The 26,303-nt window shown below is 49.0% G+C and overlaps 1 protein-coding gene across 4 annotated transcripts in view; it reads left to right on the forward strand.

Moving 5' to 3' along the window:
• Positions 1 to 26,303, forward strand: part of MAPK8IP2 (mitogen-activated protein kinase 8 interacting protein 2) — a 29,164-nt gene that overhangs the window by 252 nt on the left and 2,609 nt on the right. Inside the window, exons 1-11 of one of the 4 annotated variants that reach the window (XM_042993642.1) lie at positions 10,327 to 10,360; positions 15,350 to 15,514; positions 20,558 to 20,663; positions 21,962 to 22,243; positions 22,406 to 22,499; positions 22,595 to 23,854; positions 24,116 to 24,191; positions 24,323 to 24,495; positions 24,617 to 24,726; positions 25,385 to 25,489; positions 25,634 to 25,704. In XM_042993642.1, the coding sequence (XP_042849576.1) occupies positions 15,423 to 15,514; positions 20,558 to 20,663; positions 21,962 to 22,243; positions 22,406 to 22,499; positions 22,595 to 23,854; positions 24,116 to 24,191; positions 24,323 to 24,495; positions 24,617 to 24,726; positions 25,385 to 25,489; positions 25,634 to 25,704 (2,369 nt within the window). In that variant the 5' untranslated portion in view covers positions 10,327 to 10,360; positions 15,350 to 15,422. Of the gene's footprint in view, positions 1 to 10,326; positions 10,361 to 15,349; positions 15,515 to 19,368; positions 19,588 to 20,557; positions 20,664 to 21,624; positions 21,702 to 21,961; positions 22,244 to 22,405; positions 22,500 to 22,594; positions 23,855 to 24,115; positions 24,192 to 24,322; positions 24,496 to 24,616; positions 24,727 to 25,384; positions 25,490 to 25,633; positions 25,705 to 26,303 lie in introns of those variants that run through there. The other 3 variants (XM_042993641.1, XM_042993643.1, XM_042993644.1) reach the window with 3 other exon arrangements.

A 26,303-nucleotide genomic window follows, 5' to 3' on the forward strand; every position in this document is an offset into this window, starting at 1 on the left:
TGGGCGGGGCGGTGTGTCCTCAGGCAGCGCGCGAGCTATTCCCCTGGCGGGAGCGGGGTGGGCCGGGTGCTAAAGGGCACGTGTACCCAGGGAGGTGCCGGTGAACGGAGATGTGCCTTCGCCAGCCTCGGGGAGCGGACGGGGCAGCGCAGGCGGCGGCGGCCACTCGCTGGATAGGTTTGCTCCCCAACCCCTCCCCCGGGGAAGTCGAGCAAGCAGGACAGCCATTGAGCGCCCGATCCTGAGGGTGGGTCCCACCTGGAGGAGGAGACGGTGTGTGTGACTCCCCTCCGTGGAGCAGAGAGTGTGGGGCACGTGGTAGGTGCCGAATAAACATTTGTTGAGTGAGAGTTTGGGACCCTTGGGACAATTCTGATGACTCCAGGTGCCTTCCATCCCTAATCACCGCTAAGGCTGTCCTGTAAGTTGAAGCGCACCTCTGAGAGGAAGCTCTTGTTGTCGTGCTTGAAACCAATGTCTTCATGCCCGACTCCACTACCCTTGCCTCCAGACCTAGGCCAGTTAGAACATCAAATCCAGGAGAAGGCACACCTTGGAGCAAACACCTGGTGCTGTATAACGTCTCCTTGGCCCACCTTGGCAGTTTGAGGACCGATCAGACTCACCCCACCTTGGTGGGGTCCCACCTAAAATACGCAGCCTCCTGCATTTCTGCTTCTGCTGCAGACTGGAGTGGCAACCGGAATGACTTGACCCTAGGGATCTGTGGCCATGCATGTTGGACCATAGTGTTCTTTGGGATAAAATAGATAGGCAGCTGACTAGAGTGTTAATTGATTTGAATAACCAGAAAGAAACAAAGAATTTGTGAGCAGAAGGCAGATGTCAGTTGCTGCTGTGGAAATCACGATCCCTCACTCCGTTTAAATCTGAGCCAGTTCTGAGACCTGGAGTCCACTGGTTGAAAGGGAGGCTTGGTCCTTCAAGGAAGGATCCTGTGATGCCACTGAAAGCATATGAAAAAAAAAAAAAAAGTCCTCTAATCCTTCCCCAGAGGAACCTAGAGCCACTTAACAAATAATTTACTTTGGGAAAGGGACTATCCAGACCTTTCAAGAGCTGTTAGATACAGGATCTGAGACACTTGTGCCAAGGTACCTGAAGCATCATGAAACATTGGTTAGAGTAGGGACTGTGGAAGCCACATAATAAATGGAATCCTGACCCAAGTCCTGTGGTTACTTTTTTGGTCCCAGTACATCTTGGGATAATTATACCTAGCAGTGGGCAGAGCCTATACATTGATCCCTGACCTGTGGAATCAGAATCGTGGGAGGATGAGCAAAGTGAAGCCCCTGAAACTACCCCCCACACCGACTCTCACGTCCTCTAGAACACTGTAGCAAGATTCTTGCACGAAGAGTCGTGACACCGAGGCTTTTCTTTCCAGGAAGCAACTTTATTCCTGCCGGCACCGCTCAGTTGGGTTCGTACCCAAAGAACTGAGCCCTGAATGCCTCGTGGTGTAGTTTTTTAAATATATATATTTTTTACCTCTTGGTGTCCCATATATGGTAACACACAAACATGTAGTCTGATTAAGTGGTCTCATGTTACAAGATCACAACGGATGTTGTCACGTATGCGTATAGTCAGGTTGCCTTGAGGTTTTTTTTCTTTCCTTAGGGAGGGGACCCTACCACAATACTAAAGCAGAAACGTGCTGCATTCCTGGTGGGACTGCAGAGATTTGTCACTCTCAAAGACATAAAGTGGTAATGCCCGTTACATCTTAAGTTCACCTGAATGGCCCCTGCAGAATCCAGGTGGATTCAAGGAAATGGTGGTGAGCCACCACAAACTTAGCCAAGTAGTATCCCCAATCACAGCAGCTGTGTCAGGTGAGATATTTTTACTGGAACCAATTCATGCACCGCTGGCACTTAGTGATGCAATTCTCAATTTGGTGAACATTCTTTTCAATTTCCAGTAGTAAAGAGTAGATTCCCAAAAGCATCTCACGTTTTTATAGGAGGAACAGCTGAACATATTCATTGTCTTACTTCAAGCCGGTTTTAACTTTCCTGCTCTCCGTCACAATTAATCCATTGAGCTCTCGATCATCCAGACATTCCACATAACACTGATGACATCGTGCTAAGTGGACACGGTGAAGAAGGAAGGGACAAGTATTCTGTCCTTGATAAAACAATGCATGGCAGAGGATGAGAGAGAAACCCTCAGAAGTTGTGAGGCTGGGGCGCCTAGGTGGCTCAGTTTGTTAAGCATGTGACTCTAGGTTTCGGCTCAGGTCATGATCTGACAGATTTGTGAGTTCGAGCCCCGCCTCGGTCTCCTGTGCTGACAGCACAGAGCCTGCTTGGGATTCTCTCTTTCCCCCTCTCTCCGCCCCTCCCCCCACTCACTCTCTGTGTCTCTGAAGTAAATAAATAAATAAAAACTTAAAAGAAGTTGTGGAGCCTGTCATCAGTGAAGTTTTCAGGGTGCACTGTTGTAGGGCGAGCCAGGGTATCACCTCTAAGATGAGGAGAAGTTGTATCTTGCAACCCTGTCACAAAGAAGGACGCATAGTACTTGGTGCACCTCTGGGTTTTGGAGCTGGCGTGTACCATACTTGGGAATACTATTCTGACCCATTTGTTGGGTGACTTGAAAAACTGTCAGTTTAGAGTGGAGTCCAGAACAAAGGAGGGCTCTGCTGATCCAGATTGGAGGATGGGTTCCCCTGCCACTTAGCAGAACCAGTGCGTTAGTGTTGGGCTTATTTGTGGTAGGTAGCGACCCTATATGGCACCTTTGGCACGCTCCCACAGATTTGTAGTGCATACGCAGGGTTTTGAAGCAAAGCCGTGCCTGCTGCAGTAGAGAACTACTCACCGCTTGAAAGAAGCTTCTGGCACACTGCTGGACCCAAGTAGAGACTTAGCGCCTGATTATGGGGCACCAAATGACCATGTGACCCAAACTGCCTGTCCTGAGCTAGATCTTGACAGATCCGTGAAGCCAATGGGTTTGGTAGGTTCAGCAGCAATTCATTGCACAAAAAGAATGGGATCCAAGCTTGTTCAGAGAGCACCAGTCATTTACAGGAAGAGATGGCCGTGGCCCCCATGTCTCTGTGGCACTGATGCCTCTATCTTAGAAGACAGGAAGAAGAATTCAGATCTGAATCACTGCTGCACTACGGCCCCATTCAAAGTGGCTCTAAAGGACAGTAATGGGGGGAAATCCTCTAGAGGGCAGAGCTTCGAGCAGTACACTTGGATATCTACTTTGTAGGGAGGGAGTGGGGTGGACAGAGTAGTGGCCTAAAGAAAGAATGCACATGAAGTTCTGAGTGGTGACAGATGTCTTGCTGGTTGGAAAGAGCAAGAGGGGAATGTTGGAGACAAGGAATTCTGGAAAAGAAGACGAGCCTATGAAGTTGTCACAAATGTGTGCATCTTTGTGCCTCATATTAATACTGCAGAGGGGTCACTGAATGACACAGTGGATGGATAGATGTCATCCAGCCTGTGTTCTTGGCTACCCTTGTGCTTAAATGGTGGGCCTGTGAATGGAGTTGCTATGTTGGCAGGAGTGCAAGTTATGTCCACTAACATGGGCTCTCTCTTACCGAGGCTTATTTAATTATTACTGAATTATTATTACTAATGGTCACTGAATTTCTGACCTCTTAGCAGCCAGTATCAGTGCTGAGCCCCAATATGGCACCATCCCTAGATGACTCAGTGACAAGTTGGTTTTGGCAGACCCTTGCCACCCAGGAGACGGCATTGATTCATCCTTATTGGAACTGACACCTGCTCTGGCTGTGGGTTTGCTTCCCTATATCCACATATCCACATATCCATGTAGCCACATAGCCACACAGCCATGTATCCACATATCCCCACACCCACACACCCACACACCCACACACCCACACATCCACACATCCACACATCCACAGTATCTCAGAGTAACGTCCCTATCCAGGAGCTTAGAGAATACTGGATTTACTAACATAGGATCATGTATAACATTATCTTGGGCAAAGAAACTCATTTTGCAGTGAAAGAGATACAATGATGTGTGAATGGCCATGGGAGCCACTGTTTCTCTAATATCCTGCATTGTCCACAAGCAGCCCATCTAATGGATAGAATGACATCTTTCTAGCAAAGGTCCTAGCTCTGGGACAGTACCTTAAGGAGTTCAGATACATACACTGAATCACAGCCCGGTATATGGTGCTACCCCCCAGTAGATGCAATATAGGTAACCAGGAACAAAGACACAGGTCTAAGAACCCATGGGTTGGGATATCTTTCATCATCATGCTCAGTGATCCAGAGCATCGGGATCCTTTCATCATCCAAAGATGATCCTTTCATCATCCAAAGCTCAGTTTGTAGAATTTGCACATTCTGTCTCTGCAAAATTAAACTCTGCTGTTCCCAGGTGGAGAACATTTATTTCCATGAGGGGACTCCACTGGTTCCAGGGAAGGACACCCACACAGAACCTCAGTCTGAAAATCCTATAGGGTCATTTTGAGCTCCTCATGCTTGTGAACCAGCAGGCAAAGAAGGAGTGGATAATTGATCCTGATGATTATGAGGAGATAGGGTTACTGCTACTTAGGGGGCCTTCAAGAGTTTGTCTGGTACTTTGAGGATTTACTTTGGGGTCTGGTTGCTTCCATGCCAAGTGATAACAGTGAAAAGACATTTTCAGCAGCCTCAGCCTGCCAAGGGCAAGGGAACCAAGGGCTCAGAACCCCCAGGAATGAACGACTGGGTAACTTCATCAAATGCTGGCTGAGGGTGAGGGAAGTCTAGAATAGGCAGAGAAGGGAGATAATAATGAGTATGAGTTATAGCCTCAGGAGCAGCTGCAATAGTATGGACTATTTTTGTTCTGTTAAGGCTTTTGTAGAGGTTGCGACCAGCCTTCACCTCGAAGAATCATGACAGATTGGACTTAATGTGGCGCGTCAGTAGATCTGAGGGCTGTAAGGGCTGGTGTCTTGACTAATGCCCTCAGCACACCTTTAATTACAGTGGGTTTACAGAGATGCCTCCCTGGCACCTGCTGTATATCTACACTTTCTGCCCGAGCCCTTCTCTGACACCACAGGAGCCCACCTGACCTGCTTAGCAGCACAGCCCAGTCTCTAGAGGTAACCCCAGGGGCTGGGGACAGAAGGCAGTGGGTGAATAATTGGAGAATCCTAGGAGACATTCTGGACACTTCTCAGGAGGTCCTGGTGAAGTCAAGGTTGTTAGCCAGAGCAGTGACCTCAGGAAGACTATGTTTTGATTCCTCCTTTCCTGTCTCACTCACCCCCTCCCTCACTTTCATTTCATGGCATCACTTCCTGAGCAAACCACTTATACCCAAGTCTCTGCCTTAGGCTCTGCTTTCGAAAGAACCCAAACAAAGACACACAATAAAAGAACAGAGATTTTTGCCAATTTATATCCACAAAAAAATACTGGAGAATATGTGTGGGAATGGATCACAAGGATACAAAGCCAAGAACGAATTGTAGATTAGTTCAAATTTATCGACACGGGTGTACTTACTCCAAACAGATTCTGGATTCAGTGTTTGGGCTAAAGCCCTGGGATAAGTTGTAGCTGTGCTTAGTTGGCTGAATGGAGCCTGGACTCATTGGCAGCCTGCACTGTGAGAAGGTGAGAATGTGCTGGAACAGACTTGTTATGTATCTAATGGCCGCCAGTCTCCCGTCTCTGTTTCTCTTCATTAATCCATTATGTTGATTTGAAAATATGTTAGATTATGTCATGAATTTCCTTTCAAGATGGTGAAGGGCTGTAAAATATTTGATATGTGTCAGGTCTGTTGGGTCTGTGAACCCTAACTGGTCTCATTTGTGCCCACGACTCAATTGGCATCTATATGCTTGTGCTTCAATAGCAGGTGGTCTCAGCTTAATATTCTCGGGTCACCGTTAGTTTCCTATTGCCACTGTAACAAATTACCACAACCTTGGTGACTTAAAACAACAGAAATGTACTCTCTCACAGTCCTGGAGGCCAGAAGTTTGAAATCAGGGTCACTGGACCGAGATCAAGGTGGCAGCAGGGCTGCTCTGAGGGAGAGTCCATTCCTTGCCTCTTCTGGCCTCTTCTGGCCTCTGGTGGCCACAGATGTTCCTCAGCATGTGGCTGCCCCACTCCAGGCTCTGCCTCCAGGGTCAACATCGCTTCCTCCTCTTCTGACTATGTGATCTCCTTCTGTTTTTCTTATAAGGAAACTTATGATCACATTAGGGCCAACTGGGTAATTCAGGATCATCTCCTCATCTCAAAATCTTTAATTTGATCACTTCTGTGAAGATCCTTTTTCCAAATAAGGTCACATTGACAGGTTCTGGGTTAGGATGTGGATGTCCATTGGGACATGGTTTTCTCAGCCCCCCACAGTACTTTCCTTCAGAGCTCCCAGCTGTTTGCTTCATACTGCTCCAGTATTGGATATTACAGTTGAAAAGGGCAATAGTTTTTCTCCCTTGAGCATGGTTTCATTTTTTTTTTTTTTTGCCTGTATACTTGAAGTATGTTATGTTCACGCTGAATGGATCTTTTACTTATGTATAATTTTGAAACATCATTCATCCATCGGTTATTTGGAAAATATTGGCTCACTAAGTTACATAGATCTTCCAAATTTGGACACATTTTATTATATATTATCAAAAAATATTTAAGCATTGGGAAACTTTAAGCTCATGGTGATAGACACAGGTTTTCCAAAATTCTAATTTTTGCTTAAAAGCTCAAAAATTTTTTTAAGCTTATTTATTTATTTTGAGAGAGAGAGAGAACATGTGTGAGCAGGGATGGGGCAGAAAGAGAGAGAGAGAGAGAGAGAGAGAATCCCAAGCAGGTTCTGCACTGTCAGTGCAGATGCTAATGTGTCGCTGTATGTCACAAACTGTGAGATCATGACCTGAGCCAAAATTGAGATCAGATGCTTAATGTACCGAACCAGCCAGGTGCCCCATAAAAACTCAAATTTTATCAAATACTATCAGTTCTTTTCCTTGAAGTGACATGCTACATTATTCATTTTTGAGAAAGTGTCTTCCAGATACCCAAGTGAGAATAAACACAGTTTAGGGGCTTGACACGACGTGGGGCTCGAACTCACAACCATGAGATCATGACCTGAGCTGAGTGAGATCAAGCGTCAGATGCTTAACCAACTGGGCCATCCAGGTGCCCCATTTGTCCATTTTCTTTTAAGTCAAAATGGTGTTTCATGAAAAACGTGATGCGTTCAGCAGCCCAGATAAACAATGATGTAAAGTAGCTATGACACGATTGTACTTTAGTATGTAGTCCTTTATGCCATCACCCTGAATATTAAGAATTGGTAAGTGTCAAGACAGTAAAATTAAAATTTTTTATTGCTTAATCAACAAAATTATTTTTTTTGAAGTTTATTAATTTTGAGAGAGAGAGTGAGTGGGGGAGGAGCAGAGAGAGAGAGGGAGACAGAAAATCCCAAGCAGGCTCCACACTGTGGGGCTCGAACTCAGGAACCATGAGATCATGACCCGAGCCAAAACCAAGAGTCAGACGCTTAACCGACTGAGCCACCCAGGTGCCCCATTCATCAACAAAATTCCTAAGTGAAACTGCTTTTTCCTCCCTTCGACCTCTGACCATAGTGAAGAATTCAATGATTACTGTTACAGTTTGGTACCCCAGCTTTGATTTATGCTACCTAACCATTGCTTTTGCACAATAAATGCGAATGCCAGCACAGTGGAAAGACACGTCACGTCTTAGTGTTACAAAGATAATTTGGGCCTTGTTAACCTTTAGAAACTCCAGGGTCCACGGACCGTATTTTGAGAAGCACTGTAATAGTATATCATAGGGACCATAGGATATGTGTATTTTCAGTTTTACTAAGTATTGCTAAACTTTTCCCCAAATTGATTATCCTACTTTATGCTCTGTAGCAATTAAAATACTGTTTGGCCATGAATCACAAAGACCCAGGATAACAGTGTCTTAAGTAAAAGGGAAATTTTAGTGTTGCTGTGTGTGGTTGAACACACAGAATACACTAAGTGGGGTCCCTGGAATCACACAGTACACAACATGTACAATTTTATGCAGTTTACCTAAGATAATTTTATTTATCTCATGTAAGAGTTTAGAGGTAGCCATCCCTGGGCTTGAATGGTGGCTCTATTCCATGAAGTCTGTAAAGATCTAGGTTTCTTTTATTTTCTTCTGCCTTTATGTCCTCCATTCCCAAGGTTACTTCATGATCCAAGATGACTGCTCCAACAAGTGCTTCCATTTTTAGCCAGCAAGGATAAGGATGGGCACAAATGCCTCATGCCAGTGATCTCCTAAGGGAAGTACCTGGATGCTGCCCTGTGCCACTAGTGCAAGGGGGACTGAAATATATATTTATTTTGGAAGGCTAAATGGCTGACTGAAAATCAGGGATTCTAAAATCATAGAGGAACAGGAGAAGAGATATTGGGGGACAATTGGCAGTTTCGGCTGCAGTACTCTCTTTTGGCCGTTCTTGTTATCTGTGCACTCTCCTGTATCTGGAACAAGCTCACTTCATCCCTAAGGGGATTTGTAACAGTTCCAACAGTTGCAGCATCCAGCTCACAGTTTAGGTTCTCTGAGTTATGTACTGTTTGTTCAAAAGGGTCTGATGTAGATTCTTGTGGTCCAGTGATTTAAAAATGAAGTGATATGTTATTTGTTCTCCCAACATAATCAATGTACAGTAGTTTATAAATTTAGTGATTTATAAACTGAAAAATATTTTATGTGTCCCAAATATGCAATGAGAGAGTAAGAATAGGATAAAAGGATAAAACCTCTATTTAGAAAAGGCAACATGGGAAATATATCAGTCTATGGTCTGTGGCAATTTCCAAATCCTATTAAGCATGAATAATGAAGACCTCTACCCTGGAAGAAGAGAAAGTTACTTGTTTTGAAAGCTCCCAGCTCTGTCCTTTGGGGTTCTTCCTTGTTTTATGCTTCATGTTCACATCTGGAGAGGGCACTGAAGAGTATTCTCTTGTATACTACACAGCAGGCTGCTTGTGTAGAATAACTTGGGGGAGGGACCCTATCGAAGATTTCTGGAACTCTTTCTCTGAGTCGATCCTCTCTCTCTCTGTCTGAAAATTGCAAATACCTTGGCCTCTGCAAGCTCTAACTCTGTCTTTTAAACTCATCATGACTGCCACACTCTGATTTCTGGAAGTTCCTGCAGTCCAGAAGTTCCTCTATGTGGAAAATGAGGGCAATCATAGGCTTTATGTCATTGATTCCCTTAGGGAACACAGTCCTGTGCTGTCCTTTGTCCAATGTCTGAAAATAGTTGCTCCCTATATTTTGTTCAGTTTTCTGGGGTTTCCTACACACCCCCTTTGGAAGGAAGGAAAGTCTGATAGCAGTTATTCCATAATGGCTGGAAGCCATTTAAAAAATAACAAATGATTCTTTAAAAATCATAAATAATTGTTGAATGTTATAAAATTCACATCTATTGAGATGCTTATGCAAATTTTCTCTTAGTCCATGAATGTGGTGGGTTACCATTGGAAGTGAAAGTGAGATATTGAACCATCCTTGGATTTCTGGGATCAGAATGCATTTACAAATATAAACTGTTGAGTTTCATTATCTAGTATTGTGTTGGGAATTTTGTATATATGCTTGTAAGTGAAATAGACATATAATTCATTAATTTTCTTGAGCTAGTCTTACATGTTGTAGTTTCTTTTCTTTAAAAAAATTTTTTTTAATGTTTATTTATTTTTGAGAGAGACAGAGACAGAATGTGAGTGGGTTGGGGCAGAGAGAGAGGGAGGCACAGAATCCGAAGCAGGCTCCAGGCTCCGAGCTGTCAGCACAGAGCCCAACGTGGGTCTTGAACTCACGAGCTGTGAGATCATGACCTGGGCCAAAGTCAGACGCTCAACCAACTGAGCCACTCAGGCGCCCCTATAGTTTCTTTTCATAAAATGAATGCAAATGTAATATGGCAAGCTAGATTCCTAAATAGAACTTCCTGATGAAAATGTTTTGGGCTTTTTTTTTTTTTTTTTTTTTTTGAGATATAGAGAGAGAGAGCATGCGAAAATAGGAGAGGGGCAGAGGGAGACAAAGAGAGAATCTTAAGCAGCCTCCATGCCCAGTGTGGAGCCCAACGCAGGGCTCAATTTCACAACCATGAGATTGTGACTGGACCTGAAATCAAGAGTCAGATGCTTAACCAACTGAGCCACCCAGGTGCCCCATAAAATGAAGGATAAACCGAAAAATAACAAGTGTCGGCAAGGATGTGGAGAAAAAGGAATCCTCGTGCATTATTGGTAAGAATGCAAACTGGTACAGCCACTGTGAAAACAGTATGGAGGTTCCTTAAAAAATTAAAAATAGAAATACCGTATGATCCAGTAATTAATACTGGGTATTTACCCAAAGAAAACAAAAACACCATTTCAAAAAGATATATGCACCCATATGTTTATTGCAGCATTATCTAGAATAGCCAAGATATGGAAGCAGCCAATGTCCAATGATAGAAGAATGGATATATACACACATATATCTTATACACACATACGTATAAAATATATATACCCACATACATGTACACATATAATGGATTATTACTCAGCAATGAAAAAGAATGAGATCTTGCCATTTGCGACTACATGGATGGACTTTAGAGGGTATTACTCTAAGTCAAGTAAGTCAAACAGAGAAAGACACATACCATATGATTTCACTTATATGTGGAATCTAAAAAACAAAACAAACAAAAAGCAGAAACAGACCCATAAATACAGAGAACAGACTGATGCGGTGGGGGGTGGGCAGAATGGGTGAAGGGGAGTGAGAGACACAGGCTTCCAGTTATGGGATAAATGGGAATGTAAGGGAATACAAGGTAGAGCATAGGGAATACAGTCAGTGGTCTTGTAACAGCATCGTGTGATGACAGATGGTGAGCACAGCATAATGCATAGACTTGTCCAATCTCTATGTTGTACACCTGAAACTAATGTAACATTATGTGTCAGCTATATTTCAGTAAAAGAATGTAGGACAAACTGTTTTCTTAAAAAGTGTTTTCAAAAGTCATTGATGATCTAATGAGAAAATAAGGGACGAAGTAAGAAGGGAGGCCAGAGGGGCAGTGGAGCACAGCATACTGTGTTTGATCAGAGCCATTTGATGAACAGAGAGAACTTGGATGGGGGTTTTATAGCCTATGGTATGAATAAATAGTTAAATAGTGTCCTCCCCCACAGTGCATGCCCACCCAGAACCTCAGAATGTGACCGTATTGGGGTACCTGGTTGGCTCAGTCAGTGGAGTGTGCAACTCTTGATCTTAAGGTCATGAGTTCAAGCCTCACCTTGGGCATGGAGCCTACCTAAAAAAAAAAAAAGTGCCCTTATTTAGAAATAGTGTCTTTGTAGATAAAATTAGTTAAAATAAAGTCACACTGGATTAGGGTGGGTCCTAATCCCTAATACCAGATTAAGGGATATCTTAATCTGGTATCCCTATAATAAGAGAGAAATTTGGGCACCTGGGTGGCTCAAGTCATTAGGTATCTGACTTTGGCTCAGGTCATGATCTCACATTTTGTGAGCTCGTGCCCTGCTTCAGGTGAGTTCGGGCTGCACTTCTGGTGAGCCCCGTTTCTCTCTCTCTTTCTCTCCCTCTGTCTCTCTGTCCATGCTCACTTGTGTCCCCCCCTCAATCAACAATTTTTTTTAAAATAGAGACTAATTTTAAAAATAGGGATATTTGGACACAGACACAAAAACCTAGGAGAGAAGCTCATGGGACAATGTAGGCAGAGACTGGAGGGATGCATTTATGAACCAAGGAGCTGGAAACCACCAGAAGCTGGGAAGAGGCAAGGGAGAACCCTTTCCTAGAGCCTTTGGAGAGAGTCTCGCCCTGCTGACATGTTGACTTGGGGCTTCTAGCCTCCAGAAATACGAGAGAACAAATTTTTGTTGTTGAAGCCACCAACTTTGTGGTACTTTTTAATGGCAGCCCTAGAAAATGAATATGTACCCTTTGAAACGCAGAAGACAGAGACAAATCAGAGTCTGTTAAGGAGGAGAATTTAATAAGAAACCAATCCTCTGCAAATCTTGGATTTCAAAGAGTTAAACCCTCAGTATTAGGGTGAATTAGAGAAATACTCTGTCCTTCGGGGAGTGCAAAGAAAATTATTTCAAATTTGGGGTGAAGTGAAGTGTGTGTGTGTATGTGTGTGTGTGTGTGTGCGTGAGTGTGTGAGTGTGTGTGAGTGTGTGTGTGTGTGTGTGTGTGTGCAAGAGAGAGACAGAGATGCTGAAAACTTAGAAGAGGAAGCTGGCCCTCATGTAGGTTGGCAGTTCAAGTTCATATGGTCAGGGTGCTCCAAGAACCCTTCGATGGGACATTGAATATAGAGTGACCTCAGGTTGCTAATGCTTATAGGTGCCTGGTAGACAAAATACAAACTCTCCCTGGTGGTTTCTACCTCCTCCTAGGCCACAGAGTTTCCCACGAATGCAATCCCAAGGCTAATGGGCATCCCTAAGTTAAAAAAAAAAAGGTGATGAATGATAATGAGGGATCATGAGAACAAACCAGCAGTAACCACAGACAGTACGCTTCAGGTAATGGAATTATCAAATGTGTTACAAAAGGCCTATGTTCAATATCATTTAAGTAATAAATGGTAAGGCTGAAAATATGTGTGGAAACTTAGAAACTATGAAGAATAATCAAACTTTCTGAAAAGAAGTTCCAGACGGAAGTTCTAAAATGAAAGTTTTAATTTAGTTTATGTTTCACTTGAATTTTAATTTCAAATAAATGTAAAACTCAGTGCGCAGCTTGAATAACAGCAAATAATAAACAACTGAAGAGTGAATGCATGAACTAAGAGATAAATGAGAATCAATTATCCTGGATATTGCCTGGAAGATGTACAGGCATTAAGAGCCACAGAGGCTAGAATGAGAAGGTCCACGGGGTCTGAGTGGGGCCCCCGGTGAGAAAGAGGAAATGCGGGAGGCGATATTCAAGGACACATTGGCTGTGAAATTTCTAAACTGAGGAAACTATATGGAGAAATCCATATGGTTAAGAGGCTCAGGGGGAGCCTGGGTGGCTCAGTCGGTTAAGCGTCTGACTATTGATCTTGGCTCAGGTCACGGTCTCACGGTTCATGAGTTCAAGCCCCATATTGGGCTCTGAGCTGACAGCCTGGAGCCTGCTTAGGATTCTCTGTCTTCCTCTCTCTGCCCCTTCCCCTCTAACTCTCTCTGCTTCTCTCTCTCTCTCTCAAAAATAAATAAACATAAAAAAAAGGTTAGTAAACCTCAGGCAGAAAAAAAACAAAAACAAATGGACACCTAGATCCACTGTATTGAAACTTCAGAAACCCAAAGACAAAGGAGAAAGTCCTAAATGAAGCTGGAGAGGAAAGAGAAATGGTTTTCAAGAGAATGGGGGACTGAGAAATGACTTCTTGCAGCAACAAGGCAATTCAGAAGACAGCAGAATGATACCTTTGAGATGTTGGTGGCAACAAATTACCTGACCTAGATTTCTGTATCCAGTAAAATGATTTTTGGGGAGTTAGGGCAAAATAAAGAATTTCCTAGACAAATGGAGAGTTTACTGCACAGAGCTCCCAATTAAAAAAATGCTAAATATTGTATGTCAGGCAAAAGGAAAGGGTATCACAGGAAGGTCTGAGGTGCAAGTAAGGAAGAATACATAAAGAGGTAAACATTTGGGTAAATCTAAGTAAACATTGACTCTTTAAAGCAAAAATAACAATTCCAGGGCACGTGGGTGGCTCAGTCAGTTAAGCATCTGACTTCGGCTCAGGTCATGACCTCACAGCTTGTGGGTTTGAGACCCTCATCAGGCTCTGTGCTGACGGCTCAGAGCCTGGAGTCTGCTTCAGATCTGTGTCTCCCTCTCTCTCTGCCTCTCCCCTGCTTGTGCTCTGTCTCTGTCTCTGTCTTTCTCAAAAATAAATAAACATTAAAAAAACTTTTTAGGGGTACCTGGGTGGCTCAGTCCGTTAAGCGTCCGACTTCGGCTCAGGTCATGATCTCATGGTCTGTGAGTTCCAGCCCCGCGTCAGGCTCTGTGCTGACAGTTCAGAGCCTGGAGCCTGCTTCGGATTCTGTGTCTCCCTCTCTATCTGCCCCTCCCCTGCTCGTGCTCTGTCTTTCTCTGTCTCAAAAATAAGTAAAAACACTAAGAAGAAAAAAAAAAACCTTTTTAAAGCAAAAATAACAATTCCTTGTGTGTCTCTAAAAGGAAAATTAAAATGTACAATGAAATTTAATTGGGACTGCAGTGAATCCAGTTAGAGTCTTCTAGGATCTTTATGCTGTTCAGGAAGAGGATAGAAACATCCATTAACTTTAGGCTTTGTTAAGAGTAAACTGGGTGTCATAAGTAAAAGGGTGCCTTAGATCAGATTCTTTCAAAAATAGGGGCTGGGACAAGGGTTCAGGGGCGAGTAGCTTATTTGGAGGTACAGGAAATGAAGGTGACAGGGTGGGAGGAGGAGGCAGGGAAGAGAAAAAGGGGCATCATGCCAGTGGCCTGGTCCTTGTTATCTAACCTGTAGTCTGTGCTGCAAGATTGATAAAGGCAATTTTTTGTCAACCAAATAAGGTAATTATGCTGGAATTTCTAGGGTAGCAAGTTTGTGAGTGGAAGAGGCCTTGTACATCTCCACTCTGGGCCTCCCACAACCTTTCAGGACCTCTCCCTGGTCAGGCTGACCACTGTCTAGTGTGTCTTTGGGAAGGACAGGGGAAACTTGAGAAGCCATTCTCACCAAATATTCCCCAGCCTGATATTTCCTGGAGTGCTTTGCTGGGGTAGTCCCTTTGCACTCATCACAACAAATGGGAAGGTCTCTGAGATTCATGTTGTCAAGGCTCCAGTATAGTCCCATGTGGGACAATGATACTGGTCAAGTGTGAAGACTCATGTGAAAACGTACCGTCCTCTTCTGTATTCAATTTTTATGTAACTGTCTTTGGGTGTCCTACTCTGTATGAAGAAATGTTTTAAGACATTGAGATTTCAGAGATTGTTGCTATTTCCTAAGAGTAACAATCCCTTAAAAAACTTCAACTCTGATTTATTGTCATAACCATTTTCCTTATTGGTAGAAATCTGTTTTCTGAAAGGCATAACTGTTTGTGAGATTCCTTTCTTAAACCATAAAGGATATTCTTTTACTGCCTTTTTCTTGAAGGCATAACAATATCTGTAAACCCCATGACTTTGGATTCCTTGTTTATTCCTAGATTTTGCTTGTTTGCTGATGGAAATGATCCAGAAGAGAAGGAGACATTGATGATGCAAGAGAGAAGAGCTTGAATGGCAATGAGAACAATGAGAGGGTCACCATACTGGAGATCTGTGGCTTTAGAACATGGCCCCCAATTCCTTGACACTCCTCCTACTGAGAGGTGGGTCTATGACCTCTCTCTTGAATCTGGAGGGTCTTGGGACTACTTTGACCAATAGGTATGAAGGTAATATAGCAGAAGTGATGCCATATGACTTTCAAAGCTATATCATAAAAGGCCATGCAGCTTCTGCCTGGCCCTCCTAGGATACTCACTCTGGAGGAAGCCAGCCATCTTGTAAAAAGTCCAGTTACCCTGAGACTATACCATGCCAGAGAGGCCAGGTGTAGGTGCTGGTTGACAGCCCCAGCTGAGCTCTCAGTCAATAGTCAGTATCAACTGCCAGCCTTGTGAGTGAGCCATCTTGGACATCCAGGCCAGCTGATCTCTGACAGTAACCACACCACACCAAAAGCCCCAGACAAGGACTTTTAAATCCCAAATTTATGACTGCAAAACTGTAAGCAGAATAAAATGCTTTTAAAAAAATCCACTAAACTTAGTGATAATTTTCTACACAGCAATAGTAATTGGAACAGGCTTCTTATTGGGTCAAAGAATTGTGGGTGTCATTGTGATAATAGTAAGAAAGCAAGAAAAGTAGGAGGTGTTGGTCAGAGAACTGGATGCCTAAAATCAAAATTCAGGAGGTGGTGGGGCGCCTGGTGGCTCAGTCGGTTAAGCGTCTGACTTCGGCTCAGGTCATGATCTCGTGGTCTGTGGGTTCGGGCCCCACGCTGGGCTCTGTGCTGACAGCTCAGAGCCTGCAGCCTGCTTTGGATTCTGTGTCTCCCTCTCTCTCTGCCCCTCCCCCACTCACACTCTGTCTCTCTCTCTCTCTCTCTCTCTCAAAAATAAATAAACATTAAAAAAAATTCAGGAGGTGGTGAAGTTATTGGTTATGACAGCATTCCCCATAAAGTGTGGCTCTTAAGCTTTTCATCCTTTTTATAGATTTCTGTTCATAGTTTCAGCCATTGGCATTTTTGCTTTTTTTGTGTGTGGGACTTCTATGGTATATGAACAGAATAAAAGCAGATTAGTTTGCACTTATTTTCTAATCTATGAGAAAATTGTCAGAAAACGTCCTCTGATTTTTTAGAATTGATCTGTGCTGAGGATTGCTGAAACTGTGTTGCTATTTCAATTTTCCCACATAAGTCCAGTCAATTTTGTGTTTTGTAGTAACTGTCCATACCTTAGTGGACCATAGAGCAAACCAAATTATTAAAGTGGTGGAGTTGTTTAAAGGAAGGAAAAGGAGTCTGGAAGGACACTGACAATGGGTGGTTAGGAAGGCAAGAGGAAAACCAATAGTGCATGGGGCCCACAGGCTGAGGGAAGAAAGAACTTCAAGGAGGGATTGATCAGCTCTCTCTCTGGATCTGTTATTTCATCCATACAAGGATGCTATGAGGATCACATGAGGTGACGTGTAGATTTGAAGAAATGTAGGAGATGTAAGGAGCATAAACTCCTTCAGGAGACTTTGCCTTTTCATATCAATGTATCTCTGAGATGGAAAGAGCAGAGTCCTGAGGGTTTGGGAGGAAACGGGTCCCAGGGTGAGGAGCAGGGAGAGAAGGAATATTGAATGATCATGATTGGGATCTGGGTCCATGCCTAGAGCTTTACATGTGTTATCTCACGTGATCCTCATAGCATCAGTGTATAGATGAAGAAACTGGGGTCTGTAGGATTGAGTAACTTTCCCATGTTCAGAGAATTGATGGCAAGATAAAGATTAGTACCACAATCTCTCAGACTCTAAGGCTGGTGACCTTCCATTTGTGCTCTGGGGGCAAATGGAAGACTTCACAGGTAAAATTAGGAGTGGGAGCCCCAACTTCATGACCTTTATACTCCTGGAATCCGCAGGTGTATCATCTGATAAGAGGGAGGGAAGTAAGTGGAGAGGCTTGAAGAGGATTGTAGGAGTGATAATTTGAGATGGAATTTAGACATATAAGGATTCAAAGTTGGTGCAATTCCAGGCAGAAGTAAATCCTGAGGCTCTTTATGGGAGAGGTTGCTAGAATTGAAAGAGTTGAAGACTGTTAACTGATCAGAAGTCAAGGAACTGTCTTACCATGGTGGTGTTGGATGGACCATTTATGTGGATGTCTAGTTTCACGACAAGACAGGATTGAAAGGAAGTCTGGGAAGTTGGGGTAAAAACTCTGTGAATTCTAGGGAGTGATCTGGAGTTTTGTGGGGGAAAGTCATGGAGTTGTTAGTATGTCCAGACTCCTTGAACCTCAGAAATGAGGAATGTTCTTAGTGCTCCTAAAATTGAAAAGACAGCATGCAGACAAGGACTTAATGCCCCATTTATGGACTGGTGAAGTCCATAAGCCCTCTCATTCATTCATTTGCTCACTCACACATTTCCTGAGCATGTGCTGTGTTCCAGGCACTGGAGGTTCAAAGAAGAACCTCTTTGGAGGTTCAAAGAGAGATAAGATAGTGTCTCTGCTCTCCTGTAGTTCTCATTCATCAGGGAGGATAACATAAACTATTAAGTACCATTCTTAGAAAAATACCATAATTGAGATGAAATGTAAATTGTGATTAGGCACAAAAGCAGGCACAGTCTACCCTTGGCCATAGGTCTTCTTTCCCAAAGAATGATGTTGCCCTTCCCAACTTGCAAGAGCTCCTTCTGCCTTGTGGTTTCCAGGCATTAATCATTCAAGAGCCACATCCTTCCCACAGAAATAATTTAGACAAAGAAATGTCAGCGCACATAATTTCCATCAAGGGGGGAAAAGGATACTTTCATGGCACTCTTGTTGAAACTCCAGCTTCCTTCTTTAGCCAAGTCTTCTCCACAATGTTTCCCTAAACTGCCCCTCCAACCTGTCTGTGTCAACTGTACTCATAACACTGATCTGCCCTCCCCCTGCCCCAATACCTGCTGACCCTGACCTAATCTAACTCTTTGAGCTCCATTTCAACCATCGCTCTCCCCACACAGCTCCGTAACAAGCCAGAACACGTCAGTATCCTGAACAATGCCAATCACATAGTTGGTGCTCAAGAAATAGTTTTTCTAGTTGAATGAACATAGCAACAGGGTTATCACCCAATTCCCAACAGTACCTCGGTCCAGTCTGCGTAGTCTGTACTGTGTCCTGAAAGTTCCGTGTTAGTCTCAATCAAGCATCCTGTGTGATTAACTTCGAATCCAGCCAGCTCAGCATCCCCGGGTCAGATGTATCTGTCCAGCACCGATCAGCAAGATTTGGGAGAGCAGCTCCTTCAGCTGTGATCAGCTCCCGTCAGGGAAATAGCTCCTCCAGCCCAGTCAGCACGTTTTAGGGAGAAATCTCTGGCGGCCCAATCAGCACCCTTTGTGGGACAGCTCCAACCAGCCCTGATCAGCACCCAGAGGCGGACAGCTCCCTCAGCCCCTTAGGACCCGCAGCCAGCCCAGCCTCGGTCTCCATCCCCTCAGACCCAGGCTTGGGACCCCAACTCTTCTGATTCCTCCGGACGTCAGCTCAGCTCCGGGGCGGCACCCGCCCCTCCACGAGCCCCCACAATCCAATCCCACGGTTAACCAGAGGTCCGTGGACCCAGACAGCTGCCTTCCTCCTTTCCCACCGTAGGGTTCTCATTTAAGGGTCTCACTCTGTGTCTCCCCATCCGCAGACCCTCCTGTACATATACCTAACCCTCATCCCCGCCAATCCGCTTCTCACCTGCTCCCCCCACCCCGAAAAAAACCCCAAACCCGACCGCTCCCGAACCAGAGCCTCTCAGTCAAACCATCTTCTCTCCTCCAACCAGCTTCCCCGCCGTCCCCCTCCCTCCCTCCCCTGTCCCCTCCCTCCTCTCCCGGATCCTCCCTCCCCTCCTCCCCTCCCCCTGCGGCGCTGCCGCTCGCCTGCCGCGGTGTCCTGGCAGGGTGTCGAGGTGTGTCGGCGGGCGGGGTGTCGCAGGGCGTGTCACGAGGTGACTCGGGGAGGGCTGAGGACCGAGGGAGGGAGCGACGAAGGGCGTGCGGGGCCGTCGCTCCGCGCACCCCTCCCCCCGCCGCAGTCGGCAGGCCTTTCCCCGGAGAAGATGGCGGATCGGGCGGAGATGTTTTCTCTTTCCACCTTTCACTCGCTGTCGCCGCCAGGCTGCAGGTACGCACTCTGGCGCCCCGGGCCTCGGCAGGCCCTTATCTTCCTACAGCCCCCGCCCCGACCCATCCCCAGCCTCCTCCGACCCGGGCCTGCCACCCCACCCCCATCGCCTTTGGGGACCCAAGCCCCAGTCCCCTGTCTGGTCCTAAGGCCTCTGACTCCTGTACATCATCCTCCTTCCCTTCAGGGTCTATTTTTGTCCGCCCCTTCTCCCCCTTCTCCAGGCCTAATGCCCCTACCCCCATATCCCGCTAGGACCCTGTGCCGCACCCAGCTGGGGCAGCTGACCCCTCAAGGGTGGAGGACCTGGGTTGAGCCTTTGAGGGGCAGCCTGTCTGGGCAGGATGCTGAGCCGCCCTCTGTGCTTGGCAGTGTCCTTTTGGCCTTGCTGGGCCTCTCTTTGCTGAAGGCCTGTCTTGGCCTGTAAAGCTCCGGGAGGGAGAGAGTTGAAATCAAGCCTGGAGCCCTGGGGGAAGGGACTGAGGTGGGGAGAAGGTTGGACCTTTGGGTGTAGACCTGCCTTAGACAGAATGGGAGACAAAGTGGCTAGACTCTGCTCTCAGAGCAGGCCCACCTGAACGCACCCCCCCCCTTCTGCTGCTGCAGCTTCAGCTCCCCCTTCCCCCCCTTCCCCCACTCCGCTCAGACTGACTCCCCTGGGGCTGAGGCTGTGACCCAGAGGGGCCTGTAGCCTGGAGGAGAGAAGAGGAGGGGGTGGGGAGGATTGGGGGGACAGATGGCTCTTCTGGACTGGTCATCACTCAGATTGTGGGGGATCCACTGAAGAGCAGAGCCTGGGGTTCAAGGTGATGGCAGGATGTGGATCTGAGAATTGGGGTTTCTGGAGACCATGGGGCTTAGCAGCTGGGGGTTCCTCCTTAGGACCAGCCTCCAGACAGGGAGGGAGTCCAGGGGTGGTGGCTCCCTCAGGAGCCCTGTCCTTGCTCTCTGACCCTGGTCCCCTCCCCAGGCCCCCCCAGGACATAAGCCTGGAAGAATTTGACGATGAGGACCTGTCTGAGATCACCGATGACTGTGGCCTGGGCCTCAGCTATGACTCGGACCACTGCGAGAAGGTGGGAAATGGGCTGGGGTCATGGAACCCTGTTAAGGGAGAACCTCACTTCGGATCTGTTTAATGCTCACTTGGAGTTTTAGGGTGGGTCTGCGCTCAGCCTTGAAATAGAAATCCTTTGACTCCCCCCTCCCTTTTGGCCTCCTGGTCCAGGGTCTTCCTTGATATCAAACCTCTCTTTTCTCAGACTCTATGCCCTCCACAGAGGGCTGTCCCTAGCATTCCTCCCCTGGCCCTGTCACTGGGCTAGCTTGGGGGAGGGGAGGTGTGCCTATGGTTTGGGTGCCTTCTGTCTTCAGACTACTTTCTAGGAAGATCTAACCCCTTCCAGCTGCCATCTCCTTCCTAACCCTATCCCCATCTCTCAAGCTTCCATCTATCTGCCCTACGTCTCCACCCCTAATCTTTTCTCCTCCCCATCTCCCCCTTCTTCTTCTCTTCTCCCTCCCTTTCTCCACGTTTTTGTTTTTACTCACTCTAGAACATTTCTGAGGAACTGCCATGTGGCAAGTGCTGGGGGCTTCCAGGTGTGTGGAAGGAGAATGGGACCAGTGTGCCCCTTGCCCTTGGGAGCTTCTAACTCAGTAGGGGAGAAAGTCATAAGAGGCAATGGCTGGCTGCCTGAGTATCAAGGACTGGGCTCCTAGGTGCACTGAGGGGGAAGGGAACTCAACAGAGACTGAAGCCATTAGGGAGACTTTCTGGTGGAAATGGCACACAACCTTGCCCTTAGGGATGACTAGCTGGGGTTGGGCAGGTGAGGGAAGTAGGGAGTGGAGGAAAGTGATTAACTGTGTCAAAGGCCCTGAGGTGGGTGCAAGCTTGGCTTATCCTGGGCTGTCTTCATGCATTCCACTTAGCATCCACAGGCTAAGTCTTGTTTTCGGTGTAGGGTACACAATATGGACACGGCCCTGCTCTGGTGAGGCTTGCAGCTTGCTGGGGGTGTAGAGTAATTGTGAGTTGTGTCAAAGTGCTATGAAGACAGGAGTGTTGGTGTCAAATGTGACGAGGTTTGGGAGCAACATGAGGATGGCAGGTGGGTTGCGGCCGCTCTGAGAATTTCTGTCACTTAAGCTTAAGAGTCTGGGCTCTTAGCAAGAACTGAAGAGATCCTTTTGTATCTTATGCGGGTTGAAAAACAAACAAATAAACAACTGATCAGTTGATGGGGAGCAGAGTGAACTGGAGTCTTCCCTCCCTTAACTTACAGTTTCCTGCTTTCCCCTTTCCTGGCACCTGGAACCCCCAGTCACTATTGAGCTCTGGCCGAGCTCTGCCTGTCCCTCCTTCTTGCAGGACAGTCTCTCCCTGGGACGTTCGGAGCAGCCGCACCCCATCTGCTCCTTCCAGGATGACTTCCAGGAGTTTGAGATGATCGATGACAATGAAGAGGAGGAGGAGGAAGAAGAAGAGGAGGAGGAGGAAGAAGAGGAGGAAGGAGAAGGGGAGGGCAAGGAGGGAGGAGGCCCTGGCTTAGAGGCCCCTGCCCCAGAGGAGGCCCTGATCCCCTCCCCCTCCATGGAGGAGCCCCACAAGAATCGGCCCACCACGCTCCACCTGACTACACTGGGAGCCCAGGTGAGCACCCAGACCCACCTACGGCACCCTGGAACTAAACCTGGGTTTCCACCATCTGGAACTCTGCTCCCCACGACAGCCTGTCCTACCCCTGAGAGCTGGAGACCCTCCTCGGCACCACTGTCTTACTGCTGTTCCCCCCCAACCCCCCCCCCCGCCCAGGACTCCCTGAACAACAATGGAGGCTTTGCCCCAGCGCCTCCAGCTTCCTGGCAGGAAACAGTCCTGTGCTCACCTCCCCAGGAGCCCCTCAGAGGTTAGCGGGGTGGTGGTGCTGGTGGTGGGGTCACAGGAGGTGGGGGGGAGGAAGGGAACCTGGTGGGCTTGCTGACATATACCCCTGCTCGGCAGAGTCACCCGCCCCCCTCCAGCCCACAGACGCGAGCCCCTGCAGGGCACAGTCGCCTGTGCGCCCAGGCTGCGATTGCGAAGGGAACCGGCCGGCGGACCCCCCCGCGCCCTGTGGGGCCTCGCCCTCGTCAGATCCTGGCATCGAGGCCGACCTGGGCAGCCGCTCCAGCGGGGGCCGCGGAGGCCGGCGCAGCAGCCAGGAGCTGTCGTCGCCAGGCTCCGACTCGGAGGTCGCTGGGGCCGCACGCCTGGGGCGCATGATTTCCTCCATCTCCGAGACGGAGCTGGAGCTGAGCAGCGACGGCGGCAGTAGCAGCAGCGGCCGCTCCTCGCACCTCACCAACTCCATCGAGGAGGCCTCGTCGCCTGCCTCCGAGCCCGAGCCCGAGCCCGAGCCCGAGGCCCCGTGCGAGCCCCCGCGCCGCCCCGCCTTCCTGCCGGTGGGCCACGACGACACCAACAGCGAGTACGAGTCAGGGTCCGAGTCCGAGCCAGACCTCAGCGAGGACGCCGACTCGCCCTGGCTGCTCAGCAACCTCGTGAGCCGCATGATCTCCGAGGGCTCCTCGCCCATCCGCTGCCCTGGCCAGTGTCTGTCCCCCGCGTCGCGTCCCTCGGGGGAGCCCGTGTCGCCGGCCGGCGGGGCCACACAGGCCCCTGAGGCGGCTGCGGGGCCGGGCGGCGTGGAGCTGGTGGACATAGAGACGCTGTGCGGGCCGCCGCCGCCCGTGCCCTCGGCACCCCGGCCTGGCCCTGCGCAGCCCGGGCCCTGCCTCTTCCTCAGCAACCCCACACGCGACACGATCACGCCGCTGTGGGCCGCTCCGGGCCGCGGCGCCCGTCCTGGCCGCGCCTGCTCCGCCGCCTGCTCGGAGGAGGAGGACGACGAGGAGGAAGAGGAAGAGGATGACACTGAAGACAAGGCGGGGCCCCCTGGGGGCCGGAGCGCGGGCCCCGCGGCGCCGCTGGACGCCTCGCTGGTGTACGATGCGGTCAAGTACACGCTGGTGGTGGACGAGCACACGCAGCTAGAGCTGGTGAGCCTTCGGCGCTGCGCTGGCCTCGGGGAGGACAGCGAGGAGGACAGCGGCGGGGAGGCCAGCGAGGAGGACAGCGGCGGGGAGGCCAGCGAGGAAGAGACCGCAGCTGCACTTCTGAGTGGCGGTCAGGGCCCGGAGGACGCCTCCCCAGACAGCCCTGACCTCACCTTCTCCAAGAAGTTCCTCAATGTCTTTGTCAACAGCACATCTCGTTCTTCCAGTGAGTGGGAAGTGGGGGAAGGGGGATGGTCCCGGGGAGCAGGCAGGTCCCCAGAGTGCGCCCAGGGCAGCCTGAGGTCCCTCACGGGGCGGGGACGCCTGCGGGGATCGATGCTCCTCCTCGCCCCGATGGGCTGGTTCCCTTTCCCTCCCTGACTCAGGACGACCTACAGCAGACTGTTGGGGGGAGGAAGTTGGCCAGGCCTTCAAGTACTTTCCTTTCCCACCTCTGAGTCTGTCTTTCCCTGTCTCTGTCACTCAGGCACCGAGTCCTTTGGCCTTTTTTCCTGCTTGGTCAACGGGGAGGAGCGAGAGCAAACTCATCGGGCCGTCTTCAGGTACTGCCTCCTCACGTGCCGGCAGTGATCCCCAACCTTGGTCTGCAGACACCGTTGGGCCCGCGGGGGGGACGCGTCCCAGCCAGTGCTGCCCCTCCTCCAGTGATCTCCCACCTCTGACCTCATCTCAGGTTCATCCCCCGCCATCCGGATGAACTGGAGCTGGATGTGGATGACCCGGTGCTGGTGGAGGCCGAGGAGGACGACTTCTGGTTCCGTGGCTTCAACATGCGCACAGGGGAGCGTGGGGTCTTCCCTGCCTTCTACGCCCACGCGGTGCCCGGTCCTGCCAAGGACCTGCTGGGTGAGGTCCCATCCCCGAGGTGTAGTTTGCTACCCAGCCGCCCTCCTCCCCGCCCCCTCCCCCCGCCACTGGCCTGATCTAGACCCCTTATGATACTCCCCTCCCCTCCCCACCCCTCCAGGGAGCAAGCGGAGTCCCTGCTGGGTGGAGCGGTTCGACGTGCAGTTCCTGGGCTCTGTAGAGGTGCCCTGTCACCAGGGCAATGGCATCCTGTGTGCAGCCATGCAGAAGGTCAGTCTGGAGGCAGGGGTCCACCTCAGTCCTGTAGGCTTGCACAGCCTCTGGAGGCCCCAGGCCTCTGACCATAGAGGGTTCAGGTGGGGCCTTGGGAGCCTCAGGGGGCAGGGATCCCAGCTCTGATTCAGAGGCCTGGTCAGAGGGCAGAGCTTGGCAGCTGCCTCCCAGCACCTTGGGGTCTCTTGGCGGGCTCAGTGGGACCTCTGCTTTCCTGCAGTCCATCTTCTTTTTGTCTGCAAATCAAGACCAACTCTCATACGTCCTTTCCTCCGTCATTTGCTCCCTCATTTGTTCTTAGTCAACATTTAATGAGCACCTGCCCTCTACTGGTCCTGTGACTGAGTAGAAAAGCAGCGGAAGAGCAGGACGGCCCTGTGCCTGAGAACTCCCATCCAGCTCGTGGGGTGGGCAGTGAGGAGGCCTGGGGTGGTGGGAGCTGTGGTCCTGTCTGGAGGAACAGAAGGAAATGGCAGGCTTTGTGCAGAGAGGTGACCAGGTGGTCCTGAGCCTAAGGAATGGCCAAGACCCCTGGCTCACACGTTCGAGAGTCAGTGCCAAGAGCGTTCATCCATAATGCAAATGTTGCACCAAGGGGAGACGAAGACACCCTTGTAGGCCCTTGAGACCCTCTCTCCCCTAACTTCTTCCCCAGATTGCTACTGCCCGGAAGCTGACGGTCCACCTGCGTCCTCCTGCCTCCTGTGACCTTGAGATTTCCCTTCGGGGGGTCAAGCTGAGTCTAAGCGGAGGACCTGAGGTGGGGGTGTAGGGGTCTGAGGCACAGGGGAGGCTGGGGACGGGCTAAGGCAAGAGGGTCCGACGGAGGGAGGGTGGCAGGGGTGCCAGGAGTGGCTCCAGGCCCTCCGTCTAACTTGGCAGACACCTGCCGCCTCTGCTCTAGTTCCAGCATTGTAGCCACTTCTTCCAGATGAAGAACATCTCCTTCTGTGGCTGCCATCCCCGCAACAGCTGGTGAGAGCCTTCTCTTCCTCAGAGCCCCCATAAAACCCCAGGGCCGCCCCTCTATGATTCCCGTCCTCCACCGCCCTGACTGCCCCGCCTGCAGCCACGTGGCTCTGTGAGTTGAGCCCTTACATGGCGCCCGCTCTGCACTGGGCTCAGGAGACACGGACAAAACAAGCTCCCATCTGGTCCGGGTGGGGAGACAGACACATAGACGAGTCAGCACTAGAAGGATCTATCGGGGCCTGGCAGATGTCGCTATGGGGCTCCAGTGAGCAGACCTGTAGAGAGGTGGGTGAGTTCTCTTGGGACTCAGGTGGGGACTGGAAAGCATTCTGTGAGCCTTGGAAGACAAGTAAGTAACGGGGCAGGTCTTGGTAGGGAGCCAGGTGAGCCAAGGCTGTGGGTGGGGGGTACTAGGTGTCTTGGGGAACAGCTGGAATGAGGCTGGAGGGACACTAGGAGTACCGGTGGCCTTTGACTCTGTCAAAGAGCTTGTATTTCATCCCATTGGCAGTGGTGTCACTGAGTGTGACTCAGTTGGGTTGACCAGCTGGCTTGTCAGGATGCAGAGCTGGAGTAGAGGGTCAGGGTTCAGACCAAACAGC

The sequence above is a fragment of the Panthera tigris genome, chromosome B4, assembly GCF_018350195.1.
Source record: "Panthera tigris isolate Pti1 chromosome B4, P.tigris_Pti1_mat1.1, whole genome shotgun sequence".
Lineage (NCBI taxonomy): Eukaryota > Metazoa > Chordata > Mammalia > Carnivora > Felidae > Panthera > Panthera tigris.